Below are 19,886 nucleotides of genomic sequence, written 5' to 3'. Positions count from 1 at the left end.
CTACCGGCGGTATACAGATTTAAGCGTTATGGGCGTTAGAGTGGGCGTGGCCAATTTTTGGACCAATCGATAGGTATTGACGAGACCAATACACTTCAGTTATCTATTTTTATCTAGCATGAAAATTGTGGGCGTCACAGGTTTTCGCGGTTTGTGAGCGTTAAAGTGGGCGTGACAAACTTTTTTTTGGGTCAATCGATAGGTATTGATGAGAACAATACATTTCAGTTAAAATTTTCTATCTAGCACCAAAACCGTAGGAGCCACAGTTTTGGGCGGTTTGTGGGCGTTAGAGTGGGCGTGGCACTGTACTGAAATAAACTTGCGCTGCGCAGGAATCTCAGGAATCTGCGTGCCTAATCCCAGTATTGTAACTCTCATAGTTTCCGAGATCTCAGCGTTCATACGGACAGACGGACAGACGGACATGGCTAGATCGACTCGGCTAGTGATCCTGATCAAGAATATATATACTTTATGGGGTCGGAAACGCTTCCTTCTGCCTGTTACATACTTTCCGACGAATCTAGTATACCCTTTTACTCTACGAGTAACGGGTATAAAAAATAAAAAAGGAGGAGTCTGCTGGTACACAAAGCAATTAAATTAAAAATAAATATAATGTTCAACGAATGTTTTTATTTATGTAAATTAGTAGTTTAAAGCTTCCTTCTCGTCCCACGGATGCTTCGCCATCTTTCCCGCGCCACCACAGTCCAGCTCCGAGTTCCAATAGGCATATTGGACCTTGGGAAAGTGGGACCCGGATTGGGAACGGGGTTGATCCGCTGATGCTGCAGGAAGTCGGCCACAATCCTGGCAGTGGCTGGCTATGGCTTCACCAACTGCGGGCGCTTTATTTTCCTCCTCTCTATAGAAGTCAGCGGGTCCTTCAACTCCGCCTAAGCTGCCAAGTATCTGATGGTGTACGGAGTCCTAATGGAGAGGTCATCGGAGATCATATTACTGGTGGTTCTGCTAAAAAGATACTTCTATTAGTACAACGCAACCAAATTCTTTTGGCCAGATCTTACTTTCTTTGAGAGGCCACCCCCGGCAGGATGTTCTTGTAGAGAGCGAAGTCCCACTCGGCATGTTCCTTCCCACTGGGATTCTCTAGTGGATCTCCTCCAACACTTCAACTATTCTGCGGATTTGCCCCTGTTGTGGTATTGCTTCCTGTCGGTGAAATCCCACAATGAAGGGCAACAGCTTGGATTACGCGTCCTATTTCATCTGCAATGACCTCCTGTTGTGTGATAGACCAATTGGTAAGGTGTCTGTCTCTGATGCAAAAGGTTCCCGGTTCAAGTACGCACCGATGCAGAGTACGCTGTATGATTTATAAGAATAGTATATATCAATATATATCATAAGAATAATACAATCAATTGTAATTAGATGTTGTATTTAAAAAGTTTTCAGATTTCAAGTAAGCAAAACAATTAACCCCCATGCCGCTAACACTCTGAGCTGCACCTGCGTTTTTAATCTTGCGGCAGAATGCTTTTGTAAGATGACACAAAAAGTTTTTCGTATAAATCTTTTGCCAAGTGTCAAAGTGATCCCATATTAGGGTCAATATGTTGACCTTCGTATCAGATATTTATTGACACTCACTAGGCTTACGTTGATACCTAAATAGGGGCATATTGACAATTTCTTTTTTGGTGTATAAAGAATGTATATTCGTTATCAGGATCATAATGTGAGTCGATATAGCCATGTCCGTCTGCTTTAATATCAACGGCGAGATCGAAAAGGAACGATCGGATATAACTTGATCAGATAAAATTGCAAATATTTCGCGCAGTTACTTTGCTATTGACATAAGTCCTTCCATCAGGATTAGAGTGCGTCCTGGTCCGACAATTATGTATATCTTAACCTTAAAACATCGGCTCGCAGAAGCTAGTTTCCGTTCTCGTTATGGCAAAGGATTTGATAAAATTCAGCACCAAAACATATTTTATTCAAAAATGTATCTATTTATTTTATAAGAGTGTGTTGTTTAAGTTGTTGTTAGGAAATGTTATTATTGTTGTTGGGTAACAATACAAGGAAAACGAACAGATTGTTTAAAGTACAACAAAAAAAAGGATAATAAAGTTTCCAGCTATACCGTTTTACAAATTTTTTAAATTAATTTATGCAAAAAGTATAGAATACCTCAGCAGGACAATATTTGTTTCCTGAGAAATTCCTAAGAAAAAACATAAATTGTTTAATTAAGGGGCTTAATGACTATAATCCCGACGTACAAAGGTGTAAATTTCTATAAATGTAGAATTCAGCAGAGCTCTGTCGACATCAGCGTTGTACTTTTGTTAAGGATGGAAATTTAAATATTTTTTGGTTTATTTAATGTAATATACTTTTTAATTAAAAACAAGAGAAAACGCCATAGTCGATGGCCTCGACTGTTAGATACACGTTACTCAGCTTAAGGGAATGTGAGAGGGATGGAGATATGCTTAAAGAAACTCTGCTTTTTCACTTACACACCTAGCCTATAGCGCCACCTATCTTCTTCTAGGCTATTGCGCCCTCAGCGGCTTCGTGGCGTATTAGTGAAAACAGCTTAATTGCTGCATATGGTGTGCAATCGATTGAATTGCAAAATTTTGATTATTATTTGGCTATAACTTTTAATGGATTCTGGTCCGATTTCAAAAAATTTTAACATCCAAGTAGGTATTGATAATAAGAACAAAATCTCATTTAAATATTTACAAAACATTTATGGGCTCAAGACGTGTTTTAGCCTTATAGTCGTTGGTGGGCGTGGAACCCTGCTGAAAAAAACTGGGACTGCGCAGGAAGCAAAAGAACCTGCATGTCAAGTCCCAAAGGGTCGTGACACCCTGCTGAAACAAACTTGCGCTGCACAGGAGGACTACGAATCGGCATGCCAAGTCCCAACATTCTTGCTCTTATAGTTTCTGAGATCTCAGCGTTCAAATGGACAGACGGACATTGCTAGATCGACTCGGCTAGTGTTCCTTATTAAGAATATATATACTTTATGGGGTCCGAAACACTTCCCTTTTACTCTACGAGTAACGGGTATAAACATGGCTTTGCATTACAGCTTTTATTTTAATTACCGAACAAGCATATATTAAAACAAAAGCATCAAACTTAATTTTTCACAACTAAGCTACGGATAAACAACGGCAAAATCCCAGTTTAAAGCATTTTGGAAAAGTTAACATTTAACGGAGTTGATCTGCTATCTTGGTATCAAATTATATTTTTAGAAAACTAAACTAATTGTACAAATTTTAAGATAATGTTCCATTTCAATTTACAACCGTGTATGTATACCGAAAACGAAATATAACGGTCTAAGAATTATTTTGACACTTATTATCCGATCGTTCCTATAGCTGCTATATGATGAAGTCGTCCGATTTGATTTAAATGTTATTCGAATTCGAAAATGATAAAAGAATAATATTCCCAAGAGTATAAGTTAGTATGTCAAGAAACAACAAGATTAAATTTTTGTATACCCTTACAGAGAGTATAATGATTTCAGTCAGAAGTTTGCAACGCAGTGAAGGAGACGTTTCCGACCCCATAAAGTATATATATTCTTGGTCAGCATGACTAGACGAGTCGATCTAGCAATTATTTAATAAGTATAAGTATTAATATTAAACAAATCTTATTTACCGGAGTTTGATCAAAAACAACGTAGGTATAAATATTTCCTTATTATTTACCATTAAATACCCGATCATTATTATATCAGCTATATTATATGGACCGCTTTTTAAAAAATTTAGTTCAAAATGTTAAAGTATTTAAATAGTGATAGCCCTAAGAAAATAAAATTATAAAAAACACCCAAGTTATAATTTTTCCAACAAAAAATTTCAATATTTTTCGGTTTATTCCTATTGGAGCCGAAGGATAAAGTTGTCCGATATCTTTACAATTTTATTCAAAATTTTGAAATACTAAAAGAATGATATTGATGTCGAAAAACACAAAAGTTGAAATTTTTTTTAATTTTTTCAAAAATAGTTTTTGCAAAATTTTTTTGTTAAATCAAAAGTTGCTCTGCTAACTTTATGCACATGGTTAATTTGATATTGAGAATCTTCTTGTATCAAATTGTACTTGGAATCGTTGGTTTGTCAAAACTATTAGCTAATAACCGCTGCACACAATCTATGTTTATGCAATGCCATAAACAGGCCCATAGGTTTCATAAATGTGAATACATGAAAGTTCACTACGAACTTAGATTCAGTTCGTGAAATGGTGAGGCGCAACTCTGGTGTCGTTAGAGGGGTATTTTTTATTTGATCCATACTTATCTAAAAATTGGTTTTTGTTGTAACTTAAGAATTGAATAAGATAAATGACAGCAAACTAACTTTAAGGATTAAAGGCGGGAGCACTACTACTATTTTGACCGCAGCTGTTTTTCTATGACAGTGGCCTGTTTTGATTGTAACTCCCTTAAAAAATCAAACAAAATTTTAAGTATCGGGTTCGAGTGGCGCTTAACAAACCAATCCGTTCGCCTGTAATTGCTGTTCAAATATAGCAAAAATGTGAATTTTAAAGCGACTAAGATCTATAATAATTTATCGAGGTATATTTTGGATGTTACTTGTGTAATTTTTCGTCACAAAATTTGGTTTCAGCACTTTTGTGTGTTTGAGGTGTTGGAAGGCGTATCATCTATATTTATTTTTACAGAAACAATTCAATGTACGCTTTTGGGGCACGGCTTTAAATGTGTTTGCCTAATGTTTCGTTTGAAATATTTTCAGATGTGTTTCAAAAGAACTATTATAAGAACATTTTAAAGATATTATGGACTGAGAGGGAAATCTGAGCAAGCCCACCCGAGGTTACAAAAAAACTCTTATCAAACGCGTTCTTGGAAATTGAATCAAGATAATCAAAACAAAAAAGGAAGTTAGCTTCGGCAAACCGAAAAAAAAATACCCTTGCAGCTTAGACCACATCATTAAATTATAATTATAAGTACATATACTTGTATATACATAAATATACCTATAGTTATTATGACAGCTATTTGATAAAGTCGTTCCATTTTTACATAAACAAGAAAGAATGTTAGCTTCGGCAAGTCGTACCAGTACTCTTGCAGTTATAAGAAATAGTCAATGAAAATTACATAAGGATTGTTGTTAGCTTCAGTGATATTTAAAAAAAACGAGCTAATTACGGTAATAATAATAATTAAATATTATATCTCGAGTTATATAAGGATTTCTGCGTCGGATCCTGGATTTGAAGGAGGGGGGATCTCAAACCCAAATTTTTGTTGCATAGTTTTTGAATACCAGAGATTTATTCATCAAGTTCCCCCGTGTATCTTCGCTTGAAGTATTTTTATTATTTATTTTTTTTTTTATTAGATCGACAACGTATCCTCCAATACGTTGCAAACTTCTGACTGAAATCATAATATCTCCTGTAAGGATATAGAAATAACCCTTCATTTTATGTCCCGTCCCTTTAAAATGGAATGTAGGCTCTTACTTATATAGAGCATCCTTACGCATATACATAAATGCGACGAGTGACATTGTTTAGATGTATGTACTTTAAGTGTCGAAAATCCCTCTAATGGTGGAAATTTATATGTATTTAATCTGTACAATACTAGGCGTACCAATCGAGTGAAGTATAGTTTTAATAAATCGTTAGAATCGAAAGCCGATTTGCTTAGAGTAATATTTTACGAAATATCAGACCATCTCCTACCGTTACAGATTCAGCTTTCCTGATATTTACTTACCTAGAACAAAAGACCATTATAGAAGTAACATTTTTTCGAACTGTAATTTTTTCTGCCCGGCCTTCCAGTCAGTCATTTTGCGTGCTTATCGAGCAGCGTTTTGCTTTCAAGCAACTTTTAATTAGAGATTAAAGTTTCTTATCAGGCGTTAACTGCAATTCACGAACGAACATTCATATAATGATCTTTAAAAAATATCATTAATATGTGTTTTTAAAGAATAAACGTTATTCAACTTTGCGACCACTTATTTTCGGTTTGTTTAAAGTTTGAGTAAAGATCTTTTTTTCTAGTTCAAATGTAAATGTTTGTACATATTTACTCTTCTTAATGAAATATAAAGTCTTTCCTAGCATGTTTAGGAACTCTTTATGTATGTTATAAGGCAACCCGTAGAGAGAGATCAAATAACTAAGAGTAGGTAAAAGTTACTGAGCTGGGGTCGAGTGTGTCGAAGTCCGATTATTGTGAGATAATATAAAGTACTCGGCTTCAGCCTGAGCACCCTTCCCTAGTGATAAAGAAATGTTCTGTCGTACAAATCGCTCACTAGTATGCTCATCTTTTCCTTTGTTGGTATGCGTGTATTTATTTAGAAGGCATACACTTATATGCATGCATATACTTAAATACTATGTACCACAACTATGTACTACATGAGCAGATGTGGGTTCTCGATTTATTCGAGGTATTTAAAGTGAGTGTTTTCACGTAATCCGGCTTAATTTGTAGTCAGCGGTCATCGTATTCGTATCGGTTTAATTCGCGGTCGGTCTATGTATTTCTCATTTTAAGAAGTATAAACAAAGTGAAGTTATATCTGTGCTGTTTAAGGTAAAAATATATATTTTTACTTTATAAAAAGAGTAGAATTTCAAATTGTGCTGTTTACTTTCCCCAGGCTTTCCCCAAGGGGTCAAGCGTGATGGCGAGGATAAAAAACAAATGCCTATTGGTTGGAATCCTCCTGACTGTGTTATTAACAATACCAGCAAAGGGCGGTAAGTGCTAAAAAAATAAAAAGAATGGAAAAGTTTAATCATTAGGCTACAAAATTATAGAATCTTGAGCTTTCAATTTTTATTGAGCAAATATGAGGAACAAAAGAGTAAGCAGCAACAAGTGCTGGCTTATCAAGAATTTTAAAATCTCTTTCTAGAATTTCTTCCTTTAGATAATATGAGAAATATAGTTGCCTTCGGCGATCCAAAGATTTTGTACCTTCGCCGAAAAGTTTTTTGTCTTGATCAGCTGAATAAGGCAGTTATCCAGTTTTTACAAAAACAATTTGTCTTATGACTGTTATTAGATATTATTGCGGCGGCCTACATTTGTGCAGAAATTTGTAGCGTCCAACTCTCATGCGGCTCTTATAGTGCGGTTTAAGACATTTAAGGAATACCTGAAGATATTTTTCTGGGAAATTGCTTTACAGACTAGCAAATTTTTGCATTTTGAATACAATATTGAACAATATCTATTGGTTTGTTATTTTTGATCATATTCTTTTCCTCTTCGGCATATAGAAGTATTTTGTTATTTTAGAATTACAAAAAAATTTTTCTTTAAAATGTGACTACTAAATCGTACAGCTGCTATAGGAAGTATCGCAACATTAAAGTCAAAATAATACAAACATCGTTATGTCTCGGTCTCGACAAAACATATGCGCTAGTAAAGGGAAATGTAGCAAAATCTTCATATTTCTGTGATTGTTTTTTAATTATACAAAAGCTATGTATTTACGTTGCTCCAACAGGAACGACCTACAACGGTATATAAACTTTGGCTTACCGAAGTTAGCTTCCTATCTTGTTTACAGGTTATCTAACTGAGTTTCCCTACTGGGAGCTCTCAGGCAGTGGGAGGGAGATAGAGATATACAAGTAGAAAAGCGCCTGTTTCCAAAAATGCACATTTTAGACGGACATGGCTAGATCGACTCGGCCAGTGATCCTGATCAAGAATATATATACTTTATGGGGTCGGAAACGCTTCCTTCTGCCTGTTACACACTTTCCGACGAATCTAGTATACCCTTTTACTCTACGAGTAACGGGTATAATTATTGCAGGGCCGAACACACAAAAAGTATGGTAAAGCAAGAAACACCTTTCTGGTCCAAATTTTAAAATGGCATAAAAACCATGTAAGTTGCATACCATTTGAATGCCGCTATATAAACCAACTTTTTATCAACGCGATAGTTAAGAGATAAATAGAAATTCTGTTTTTATTTCCGACTTAGGCATAAAAAATCGGTCATCAAAAGAACTCTGTGTTATTTTTCTTACTTTATAAATAAACAGAAGCTGATCAAAAGTGAAGTTTATGTTATTATACCCGTTACTCGTAGAGTAAATGAATAAAATGTATTTGTTGGTCAATATGGGTTTTGTTTTGATTACACATTGCAACGCGGAATAGTTTACAGTAATGTGGGTTTCAAAATATGAAAGTAGTCAAAGAACCCGAATGCGAGGAACCTGTTATAAATGCTTAAAAGGGTCCAAGCTGTTGTAGCTTGTGAAAATTCTCGTGGCGTCACTGTTGGCCAAAAAAAGTCACAGTTCAATTTTCAATTCGCTTACCTTAAATGAAATCTCATCATTGATTAATTTGCTTATATGAATAATTTCTTATGAAAGATAAAGTTGCTGAAGCGAAATTTGGTCGCTGATGCGGAAGCCCCCTCTGTGTGAAAAGGCTATTACACTCCAAAACACTTAAAGTATGCTAAGAATGTTAAAATCGGACTTTTAAAAGCAAATATTGGAGTTGAAACTAGTTTGTGTGGTGTGCAATTTTTGGAAACAGTCGCGTTCGCTGCTTGCATGTCGACTATGGTGTTCTCTCTTCTTGTCATTAAGTTTCTTGCTGCAGTAAACCCAAACAATATTTTCTAAATTGAAGATGATTTTAGGATACCAAGAGGTGTACTGTCTTACCCCTAAGCAAATCGATCGTTTATTTTATTAATGTAACCTAACCGTACATTTAAATGTTTTTCATAGTTTTGAACTAATTTTATGTTTGTCTTTAATTATAGAACCCACTTGCAATATAGGATGTCCGAAATGTAAGTCACTCCAACTAAAACAAATGTATTAGGATACTAACGTTTTTTATCTTCTCATAGCGGATAATGAATTATTGAAATATATACCTGGAAATTTTTATGACTACTCCTTCGACAGTATTTTAACCATTGGACTGAGTAGCGGGGTTTTCAGTGAATCCGATGATACCAGTCTCAAAGTATCCGGGTCAGCAAAAATTTTTTCGAAAGGAAACTGTGGGTATACTTTACAGCTAAGTTCCGTAAAGGTGTCCAATACAAAAGAGTCCGTAGAGAAAAGGATTTTGAACAACATTCAGAAGCCAGTGCAATTCACGCTGGTTAGTGGACTCCTGGAGCCACAAATTTGTTCAGATACCAGCGACTTGGATTACTCGCTGAATATTAAGCGGGCAGTTATATCATTATTGCAATCGGGAACAAAAGTGGAACCCGAAGTTGATGTTTTCGGTCAGTGCCCCACGCATACTTCGACATCGAAAGTAGGCAATGCGAATATAATTACGAAAGTTCGCAACTTAAACAATTGTGCACATAGGGAGCAGATAAACAGTGGTCTGGTGTCCGGGAAAGTGAACGAGAAAGCTGGTATCACGTCCAGCCTACTATTGCAGGCGAATTATATAAAGGAGTCAAAGATTGTAAACAGTCTTCTTGAAAGTGTTCAGCTGACAGAAACATACAAGTTTATTGGGTCTACCAAGGGAAATTCCGAAATCAGTGCAAAGGTAGTCACAACTTTAAAACTAAAAAATCCTACCGGGACGAAAGCTAACTCGCCGCCTACTGGCTCCAATGTAAGAAGCGTGATTTTCCAAAGACCAGAAACCTACACATCGAAAAATATAAACGCGTTAAAAACGATACTATCTGATCTTGTGGATTCGACTGGCGATTATGTGAAAAAAGAAAGCGCTAAAAAGTTCGTAGAGTTTATTAGGTTGCTTCGTCAATCTGATAGTGAGACTTTATTAGAACTGGCTGCATATCCACATCCGAACAAAGTCTTGGCCCGCAAGGTATACTTGGATGGATTGTTTCGCACCAGTACCGCAGAGTCTGCCAGAGTTATACTAAAACAGCTTCCTAAGTTTGATGATAAGGAAAAATTACTAGCGATACTGTCTTTAAACTTGGTTAAAAGTGTGGACAAAGAGACACTCAATCAAGCGGCTGCTCAGCTGTTACCGAATGCGCCTAAGGAATTGTATCTATCTGTGGGTAGCTTAGTTGCTAAATTTTGTTTAGGAAGAAATTGCCAAGGACCTGAAATCGAAGCCATATCTAAAAAGTTTACAGATGGCCTGAAAAGATGTAAGCCAAATACTAAAAAGGAAGAAGAACGCATTGTGTATATTTTAAAGGGAATAGGAAATGCCAAAAGCTTAAGTGACAATACTGCCGCTGCCCTTAGTGAGTGCGCCTCAACGGGCCGCTCCAATCGAGTACGTGTAGCTGCTTTGAAAGCATTTTCAACCATTGAATGCAATGGAGAGCTGCAAAATAAGGCTTTTGAACTACTCAAGAACCGCAACGAGGACTCAGAGTTACGCATTGAAGCCTATTTGTCCGCTATTTCATGTCCCAACGCAGAGGTGGCCAACCAGGTTTCAGAAATAGTCAATTCCGAAACAGTTAACCAGGTAGGAGGATTTATTTCATCAAACTTAAAAGCCATTCGCGACTCGACAGACGCCAGCCGTGAGCAGCAAAGGTACCATTTAGGGAACATTCGAGTGACTAAGAAGTTTCCTGCGGATTACAGACGTTACAGTTTCAACAATGAGGTTTCCTACAAACTGGAATCCCTTGGCCTTGGAGCCAGTTCTGACTACCAATTAATTTATTCGCAACATGGATTCTTACCCCGATCATCTCGTATTAATGTTACAACTGAAATTTTTGGAACTAACTTCAACGTATTTGAAGCAAGCGTACGTCAAGAAAATTTTGAGGATGTGTTGGAATATTATCTAGGACCGAAGGGGTTGCTAAATAAAGATTTCAATGAAATTGTTAAAATCATTGAAGTTGGAAACAACGCAGCTGTTGGAGCTGGTGGTCGAGCCCGACGCTCAATTGCCGACGATGTTGCTAAAACATCGAAAAAGTATAAAACTTACGGCAGCAAAAATGTGAAAGATCTCAATTTAGATATATCATTGAAACTCTTTGGTTCGGAGTTGGCGTTCTTAAGCCTTGGTGACAACATACCAAGTACTTTGGATGACATCATAAATTATTTCTCAAATTCTTTTGAAAAGGCAAAACAAGAACTCTCTTCGTTTGAAAAGCAACTTTCCAGTCACCACCTATTCCTTGATACAGACCTCGCTTATCCAACTAGCATTGGAGTACCTCTGGAAATCGTAGCTCAAGGCTTTGCAGCTACCAAAATTGATCTTGCTGTTAACCTTGATATCAATGCCGTTCTTGAACAGAACTGGCAGAAGGCAAAATATAGATTGAAGGTTGTTCCAAGTGTTGATGTTAGTGTCAACCTTCAGGTAGGTTTCAATTCCCAAGTACTGTCCACTGGCCTCCGAGTGGTATCAACTGCGCATTCCGCGACCGGAAACGATATAACTGTAGCCGTTATCAAGGACGGGGAAGGTTTTAACGTTGACGTCGAACTTCCACGCGAAAAACTGGAGCTTATTGATGTTAAAATTGACACCGAACTATATGTAGCCGAACAAGACAAACAAAGAGCGGTTGCCCTTAAGAGCAACAAGAAAAATAAAAATGCCCAGCCTAGTGAGATATGCTTTAACCAAGCTGAAGTTGTCGGCCTAAACATATGCATTGAGAGTTCAACAAGCTTGAGCGACTTTCAAGCAGGAAGCGGCAATGATGCAGAAAAAGGAGTTGCTATTTCGGACCAATTTCATTTATCTAAGCCATTCAGTTTCGCCATTTACTTGACGGCTGAACGCAAATTTACATTCAAAGGGGTTCACACAAATGAGCCTTCCGGCCAGAAGTGGAAATTGGACTACTCCACTCCTGGTTCCAAAGTATCTCATGATGCAAGTGTAGTTTTCGAGCTTGGATCTAAGCCTAGGACTTATGGTAGAATATCCTTCGACAATTCTCAATACCACTTTGGAGTTGAAGCTGGAATAAACAGCGACAACAGCGAATTGGTAATATATGGCCAGTACGAACAAGATAAGGACATTAAAAAAAGTAAAATCGGCCTTAGCAAGCACGGAAATGAATATAAGCCTTTAATTGAAATTCAAGACAATAATGGCATTTCGAACAGCATAAATGGGTATCGCGCTGACGGAAAAATCGTAGTTAAAAAAACCAGCGATAAGATAACAAGATACAATTTTGAAAACTTCCAAGTGTCGAATGCGAATAACGACCGCATAATTGTAAATGGATGGACGGATGCTGGCCAAAGTTCATTTAACTCCGAGCTTCGTATCGCTTCAGATCAGAAGTCGTTTTTAATAAAGGGAAATTTTGAACTGGAGAACGGTCAGTATGCGGCAGGTTTATTTATAAACGATGAACGAACACCCGAACATGTTTATGGAAGTTCGGTACATTTGACAATAGCAGATCAGTCCTATGCTCTTAAAGCAATTGGCAAAGCTTCCACTTGGTCCATTAATAGCGATGCCGGCTTTGATTTCCAAAGAGATGATGAATCCAGCTCTTTACGTGAAGGTTCTCTTGTGCAAAATGTGGAAATCCATCATAAAAATAAGCGAGTTGGAGCAGTAAAGGTAAAGTCCACTTTTGATGTAAATAAATTGGATCTCGACGTGGAAATTTCACGTGAGGAAAAAGTCGGTTCACTTAACGTCAAATACAAAAGCAATCAGCGAAACGTACAAGACTATTCTCTGGAGGTGAGTGGAAAGCTCAATAAGCATTCTATCGATGTTGTATCCAAATGTGATTTTAATGGAAACGCTTATGTTGTCGACAACAGTATTACAACTAGTTGGGGAACTTTACTATCTGCGAAGGGTGAATTAGGACAACGATACTCCGTCCAAGACATCAAAATTGACCTTCAGGGCACCGTTCAAGTAAGTGGAAAGGACAAATCTTATCAATGGGTTCTCAAAGTACTTGGCACACCTGACAAAACCAGCAGTGAGTTTAAGGTTATCCGTGACACAGCAGAGCTTGTCAAATTAACCGGTGAGTCCCAACACCCTCAAGACAAAATATCCGCGGCGAAACTTAATCTTATTGTCAAGAATCAATTAACTGCTAAGAGCGAGTTTCGCGTAGCTAAAAATGGTAAGGGTGACTTGACTGCCACATTTGAGACTCTAAAGACTGAACCGAAGCACAAACTAGAAATTGAATCCAAATTCCATATACAAGCTCCTAAGTACGATGTTGACACTACCCTATCGCTTGATGGGGAAAAGAAATTGCATTTGAAGTCTGAAAACACCATAGATAAGTTGAAGTTTTCCACCAAAAATATTGGGGAATCAAACGACAAAAAAGTTATTTTCGAGGCCAATGGTAGCGTTAAAGGAGAATTGCGAACAAATGGCGAAGTTCAAGGTGCGTTTACATTGACCACTCCCGACGGGAGAGTCATTGACGGTAATGTTAACCGTAAGTCTTCAACAAATGCAAAAACGGGTGTGGTGCAAGGAAATATGGATGCACAGATTAGTGATACACCATCTGGCAGCAATAAAAAACGATCAATTACACTAAAGGGAAAGCTTGACCGGCTTAATCCAAAAACAAAAGAATTTTCTGCAAGCAATACTTTAGTATACACAGCATTGGATGGAGAAAAGTCTGAGCTAAGCTTTCAAATTAAGCAGCAACCTAACGGCGAAGCTAAAGACTTGGATTTGAACCTTAAGGCTAATGGAAATCCACTCCCCCAACCCATTGAGGTTGCCATTGTCATAGGGGAGTACAGTGCACAGCATGCTGTGATAAGTATCACAAGTAAATATGGGGAGCTCTTCTCAGTAAGAGCAAATGGAAATTACAATAACAAGCAAGGCACCTTGCCGGCTACATATGAAATTCAAGCTAACATCGAAATCCCAAAGTCCAGCTTAAAGTTCGTGGATATTAAAAGTAACGGAAAACTGTTAAAACCATCAACGGTCAATAACAATGCTGCTTATAGTCTTGAATTTTTCGTGGATTCCAAAACCGGTCAGGGTCAATTCGCTCGTGTCAACACACTGTGGAACGGTACGCCAAATGGAGGAAATTTGGATTTTGAAGCTCAAACCAATAATATGGAGTCTCCATTAAAGTTCAATGGAAAATATCAGCGGGAGCAAAATGGCAGTTTGAAGGATGGTGACCTTAGCGGCAAGCAAAAGTACACAGTTAACGCACAGTACGGAAATCAGTACGTGAAGACAGATACATCCCTTTCTTATGGTGCCGAGGAAGTAGATATAACATATGTGCTGGATTCCAGCTTCGAAGCTGCAAAGGATATTAGCCTTAATATCCGCACTCTAAAATCTGTTGATGACTCGACGTATGTAGTCACTGTACAAGCCAAACAGGCGGAAAAGTCATACATTTGGGACACTAAATTGTATCGCTCGACCCATAAAAAGGGTGTTGATATTCGTTTGAATTTGTTAAAGGAAAAGCCCATTATTATCACGAGCATCTTCGAAATATTGGGAGAGCGAAAAGGAAAGGTAGCTTTTGAAGTACAAAACTTGGCCGAATTGGACATTAAAATAAACAGTGAAGCATCTTACGTCAGCATTGACGATTTTTATGTAGTTGGGAGCTGGAGCTCTAAGAAATTAAAGCTGGATGGTTACGAACTTGAAGCACGAGCACAGGGTAAGAACATAAAAATTCAACTAAAGAATTTGGATGGCGTAATATTCCTAGGCACAGCCACATATGCTCTTAAAAAAGAACAAAATAAGGATATTATCGATGGCCAAGGACAAGTGCAGTATCAAGGAAAATCACATAGTGGAAATTTTAAGTTGACCCATCAACACTTTGATGTTACTACGGATAAGGAGGTTGGTTTCTCGTACACTTTTAATGGTAATTTTGGAACCAAAAACGGCCTATCCACAATTAAGATTACAAACAAGGAATTCAACACGAAGTTTTCCATTTGCGAAGAAAAAAGACAGTGCACAAACATTCAAGTGCAATCACTAGTAAGCATAGATGAACAAAAACTGGATGCCGTGGAACACTCAACCCTTGTTTTGGTTGATCTGCGTGAACTTGGTTATCCATATGAGTTTGAGCTAAAATCCCAAAATATACGCCAAGGATTTAAGTACCAATACCATCTAGATAGCTTTATTATAACCGGAAATAATTTTAAGTACCAACTGACTGCCAACGTTCAGCCTGCGTCAATTACTATTAAATTAACGCTTCCTAAACGACAAATTTTGTTAGAGACCGCGCAAAAAACACCGGCGGAAGGGAATATTTTTGGTCACTATGAGCAATCAGCTTCTTTCTTTATTGATAAGCTGCAAAGACCCGATGATGTTGTTCGTATTTCTGCTATTCTTGACGTCTCGGGCATCGAGCACGTTGCCCTAAACGCCAATGGTCAAGTTAAGCTTGAGCATCCAACTATTCGGCCATTGAGTATTTCTGGAAGACTTAATGGTAACGTGGATCAACAAATCGCAAGTGCCGAAATAGTTTTTGATGTTTTTCGACTGCCGGAACAAAAGGTTGTTGGAAACAGCGAATGGCGGAATTCCCCATCCAAAAATGGTTTCAACATTGCATCTACTACAACTGTCAAATCTGCTGGCCTTCAGTTCTTATACCAAATAACCAGCAATGCGGCAATAGATAAGGAAGCCCAAGAGTACAATTTTGGTGTGGAAATCAATGATAACGGTTCCATTGATATTAAGGCAAAATCGATTTTAAGTAAGGAAAATCTTGAAATCTCTTTGAGCGAATCAAATAAGCAGATTGTTCGAATAGTCGGCGACTTTAGTAGTCAAAAAAGATATGCAAAATTCAATACGAAAGTTCAAGTTATTGATAAAAATCCAATTGAATTTACAAGTGAGATTCAACCTACTTCCGCAAAGATTTCACTAAAGCGTCAAGACTTCATTGATGGCAATGCTGAAATCAAGTTGGGCAAGGAACTAAAATTCGACGTTTCTGGTAGCGGCAAGCAATTATTCAACGGACGCGTGGCTTTAGATGCAACCAACTTTTTGCAAACAAACTATGTTTTCAATGATGATAACGTGAATGCCTTTCTGGTAAGAAAAAATAAACAAATATTCTTGTTTTCTAACTAATGTTATATACATATTTTTCATTTTTCCAGCTCAACGCTGACACGGAAGTAAATAAAGACACGGAATATATTGCTAAGAACATCAAGGCACGATTCGAGAAACTACAACAAGCCACAGATAAAAACATGAAATTAGCAAAGGAAGCCCTTCCAGATTTCTCAAAACTGAAGGGTAAATTGGTCGAAAATGCAAAGAGACTTATTCAAGAGCTTGAGGCAGATCCCTCAATCGAACCGATTATTGATGGAGTGTAAGTAATTAAATAGTGTAACCTTTATACATAACCATAAATATGTCCATTCCATTTAATTTTTTTAGACGAACTGCATTTGTGAAAATATCGGCTATAATTGATGACTTAGGCAAGGCATTATTGGAAACATTCGAAAAGGCCCAAAAGTCATTTGTTGAAATTTCTGAGAAATTGCAAGCTCTTTGGAAGGACTCGCTCCTCAAAGCGTGGGAAGATTTTATCTTAACTGTAAACAATCTAATTGGTACACTACATAAGGAATTCATCAGGGTCTACACAAAGACAATTAAAAGTCTTCTCTCCGTGCTGGAAAAGTATGGCCCAGCACTGAAAAACTATGGCAAGGCCGTCGCTGAAACTCTGAAACCAATCAACGATGCAGTTCAAGAACTAGTTAAGCTCTTGGTTCGCGCGGCTGAAAGTGCAATCGACGAACTTAAAGAGTATGCCGCAAACTTACCGTCATTTGAAAGCATACGTAATGAGATTAATGACAAAGTTAAAAGTCTAAAGCTCATTGAAAAAGCTACAGAGCTGGTAAACAGTCTATTTGATCAGTTAAGTATTTTACCGCAAACTCCAGAGACCACTGAGTTCCTTCAAAAACTACAAGATTACTTAAGCGCAAAGCTAAAGCAACAACAAATCAATGATGAAAAGTCGCTTGAAGAGCTTGGAAAGCTTTTAATTAAGGCCATACGCTCAATTTGGGTCTCGATTAAAAGCACTGCTCCAGGATCATCTGCTCATGCAATTGATTTCCAATCATGGTTTGGTTCCCTGACACATTCTTTAGATTCCTTGTCTACACTCCCAACCATACTTTCATTCCGATCCAGTTTCGTGAACTATTTGTTGAATGAGAATTGGGACGCTCTATTTAACAAAAATGTACTTAAGTCGTGGATATTCTTTAATGACTTTGAGCTACGAGGCCATGTCGTCGATGGTCAGCACATATTCACTTTTGACGGTCAGAACTATGCGTACCCTGGAAACTGCAAATATATCCTGGCTCAAGACAGTGTGGACAATAATTTCACAATTATCGGTCAGCTTGCAAACGGAAAGCTTAAGGGCATCACGCTCGTAGATAGGGATGGTAACTTTGCTGAAGTAGCCGACAATCTGGCACTGAAGATAAATGGAAACCTTGTTGAGTACCCACAACAATTGTCTGGTCTTCACGCATGGCGCCGATTCTATACCGTTCATTTGCATTCTGAGTACGGAGTAAGCATAGTTTGCACCACGGATCTAAAGGTTTGCCATTTAAATATAAATGGCTTCTACACAAGTAAAACGCGGGGACTTCTCGGCAACGGCAATGCAGAGCCATATGACGACTTTCTGCGAATTGATGGTACCTTAGCGGCAGACTCGGCCGCCCTGGGAAACGATTACGGAGTTGGTAAATGTGCAGCAGTTGCACTTGACAAAGACCAAGTGGAAAGCCCGAAAAGAGAGGAAATATGTAGTGAGATATTTGGCATTGAATCACCACTTGCCTTCAACTTTATGACGGTTGACTCCAGACCTTACCGTCAGGCATGTGATAATGCCATTGCTAAAATAGCCGAAAAGGATAAGGAGGCTGCTGCATGTACGTTTGCTCTGGCCTACGGTTCCGCTGTCAAACAGATTAACAAGTGGGTGCTATTGCCACCGCGTTGCATCAAGTGCGGTGGACCTGTGGGGCAGAGGGACCTTGGAGACGAGTTCATTGTCAAGCTGCCAAACAACAAGGCGGACGTGGTATTTGTCGTCGATATCAATGTAACACCAGTAGTCCTTTCTAATCTAATAGCGCCTGCAATCAATGAAATTCGAGAGTCGCTGAAAAGCCGTGGTTTCACAGATGTCCAAGTCGGAGTTGTTGTATTTGACGAATCCAAGCGATATCCCGCTCTACTCACAAGTGAAAATGGCAAAATTAACTACAAGGGAAACCTGGCCGATGTTAAGCTCAACGGAGTAAAGAACTTCTGTGACGATTGCGTCGAGCAAATTATCACTGAAAAACGAATCTTGGATATTTACAACTCATTAAAGGAAATAGTAAAGGGCATTGCACCTCAGGCCGATGAAAAGGCGTTCCAATTGGCATTAGACTACCCATTCCGTGCTGGTGCGGCAAAGAGCATTATCGGTGTGCGAAGCGATTCTTTGGAATATAAAAACTGGGTAAGCGCAGCTTTTCGGGCTTTATAATTTTTCAAAATCTTATGAATTCCTTTTATTTAGTGGAAATTTGTTCGAGCTCAATTGACTGGATCTGTTACCAAGTTTGACGGTGCGCTTCTCCATCTTATTGCACCAGTGAAGGCGCTCACACTAGAAGGAGTGCCGGCTGAAAAACTAATTGGTAGGAATTTAAGTCTATGTCACTCTATGTGAGTCATAAGTTACACTTGATTTTTACAGGCTTCAACTCTCGTTTGGTGGCTACCCTTGATGGAAAGGATCAAAAGAAGCGAGCCAAACTGCAATTCGATAATGACATGGGTATTGACTTCGTCCTTAATAACGGTGGTTGGGTGTTTGCAACGCAAAACTTCGACAAGCTAAAGGCAGCGGATCAAAGAAAAATGTTGAACCAGATTACGTCATCGCTGGCAGATACTCTCTTTAAGACCGAAATTGTCAGTGAATGTCGCTGTCTGCCGATTCATGGATTGCACGGCCAACACAAGTGCGTCATCAAGTCTTCGACATTTGTTGCGACCAAGAAGCCCAAAGCTGCCTAAAATGATTTCAAGTTTTAGATCGAATCCTTTATTCATTAATCGAAATATCTATTACCTAAAATATAAGTGAACAAAATACATTAATAAAAACGTAACCGCGAAGAACTTTAATATAAAAAGAAAACAAGGAAGAAAGCTATAGTCGAGGGCCTCGACTATCAAATACCCGTTAGTCAGCTAAAATAAGATGGAGAGCAAACAGATCGAATGAAAACCTTTTAGAAAGTGTATTTATTTAGTCGGATGTACAATCATTTTTCGTCTCAAAATTGTATATCAGAACTTTTTTATGTTGAAGGAGCGATCGTCACGACCCCTTACCTCGGTAAGAGTTGTTTTTGTTAGATGTCAGAAGTTTTTGTTTTAAACATAAATTATTAATTGGTGGCTCTATTCACTTTTGATATAATACTCATACTCGTATGAGCTATTGTATTAGCATGGTTACTGTATGCCGCACTATACTTTAGTATAGAAACCGTTTTTTAGGAACTTAAATAAAGTATGACATCGGAAATTCAAAGCAAACATCCAAATGTTTTCCTTTTACTTAAAAAGTATGCTATAATATTCTTTTCTCATCAATTTAATCTAGCATAGTTGTGGGCATTCAAGGTAAGCTTTAAATGTTATTCCTACTGAACTTAAACGGATTGCACCCTTTATAGCTCAATATCTTCCAAATGGTAAATTTTATGAAAAAAAGTTGTATATATTAGAAGTTGAGGAATCTCAAGGT

The 19,886-nt window shown here is 37.9% G+C and overlaps 1 protein-coding gene and 1 long non-coding RNA gene across 7 annotated transcripts; one reads left to right on the top strand and one right to left on the bottom strand.

Moving 5' to 3' along the window:
• Nucleotides 1-619: 619 nt before the first annotated feature.
• LOC118876932 (uncharacterized) lies at nt 620-6,459 on the bottom strand. 6 transcript variants are annotated; one of them, XR_010654613.2, is made up of 4 exons: nt 6,445-6,459; nt 5,789-5,940; nt 1,035-1,333; nt 620-978 (listed from the first exon to the last, which is right to left on the bottom strand). It is a non-coding gene; the product is annotated as an uncharacterized lncRNA (long non-coding RNA). The 6 variants fall into 6 exon arrangements; XR_010654612.2 differs by lacking the exon at nt 6,445-6,459 and adding an exon at nt 6,429-6,443; XR_010654611.2 differs by lacking the exon at nt 6,445-6,459 and adding an exon at nt 6,328-6,342.
• Nucleotides 6,460-6,483: 24 nt separating this feature from the next.
• On the top strand, nt 6,484-19,242 carry apolpp (retinoid- and fatty-acid binding glycoprotein apolipophorin). Its single transcript, XM_017088553.4, has 8 exons — nt 6,484-6,622; nt 6,690-6,789; nt 8,838-8,867; nt 8,928-16,108; nt 16,177-16,397; nt 16,466-18,584; nt 18,645-18,765; nt 18,825-19,242. Exons 2-8 carry the CDS (start codon nt 6,714-6,716, stop codon nt 19,145-19,147), a joined length of 10,071 nt encoding a protein of 3,356 aa, XP_016944042.2. The 5' UTR covers nt 6,484-6,622; nt 6,690-6,713; the 3' UTR covers nt 19,148-19,242.
• The last annotated feature ends 644 nt before the right edge of the window (nt 19,243-19,886 follow it).

Source organism: Drosophila suzukii, chromosome 4 (assembly GCF_043229965.1).
Source record: "Drosophila suzukii chromosome 4, CBGP_Dsuzu_IsoJpt1.0, whole genome shotgun sequence".
NCBI classification, from domain to species: Eukaryota; Metazoa; Arthropoda; class Insecta; order Diptera; family Drosophilidae; genus Drosophila; species Drosophila suzukii.
The sequence above is the reverse complement of the archived record's forward strand: the minus strand, read 5'-3'. Positions and strand labels throughout refer to the sequence as shown.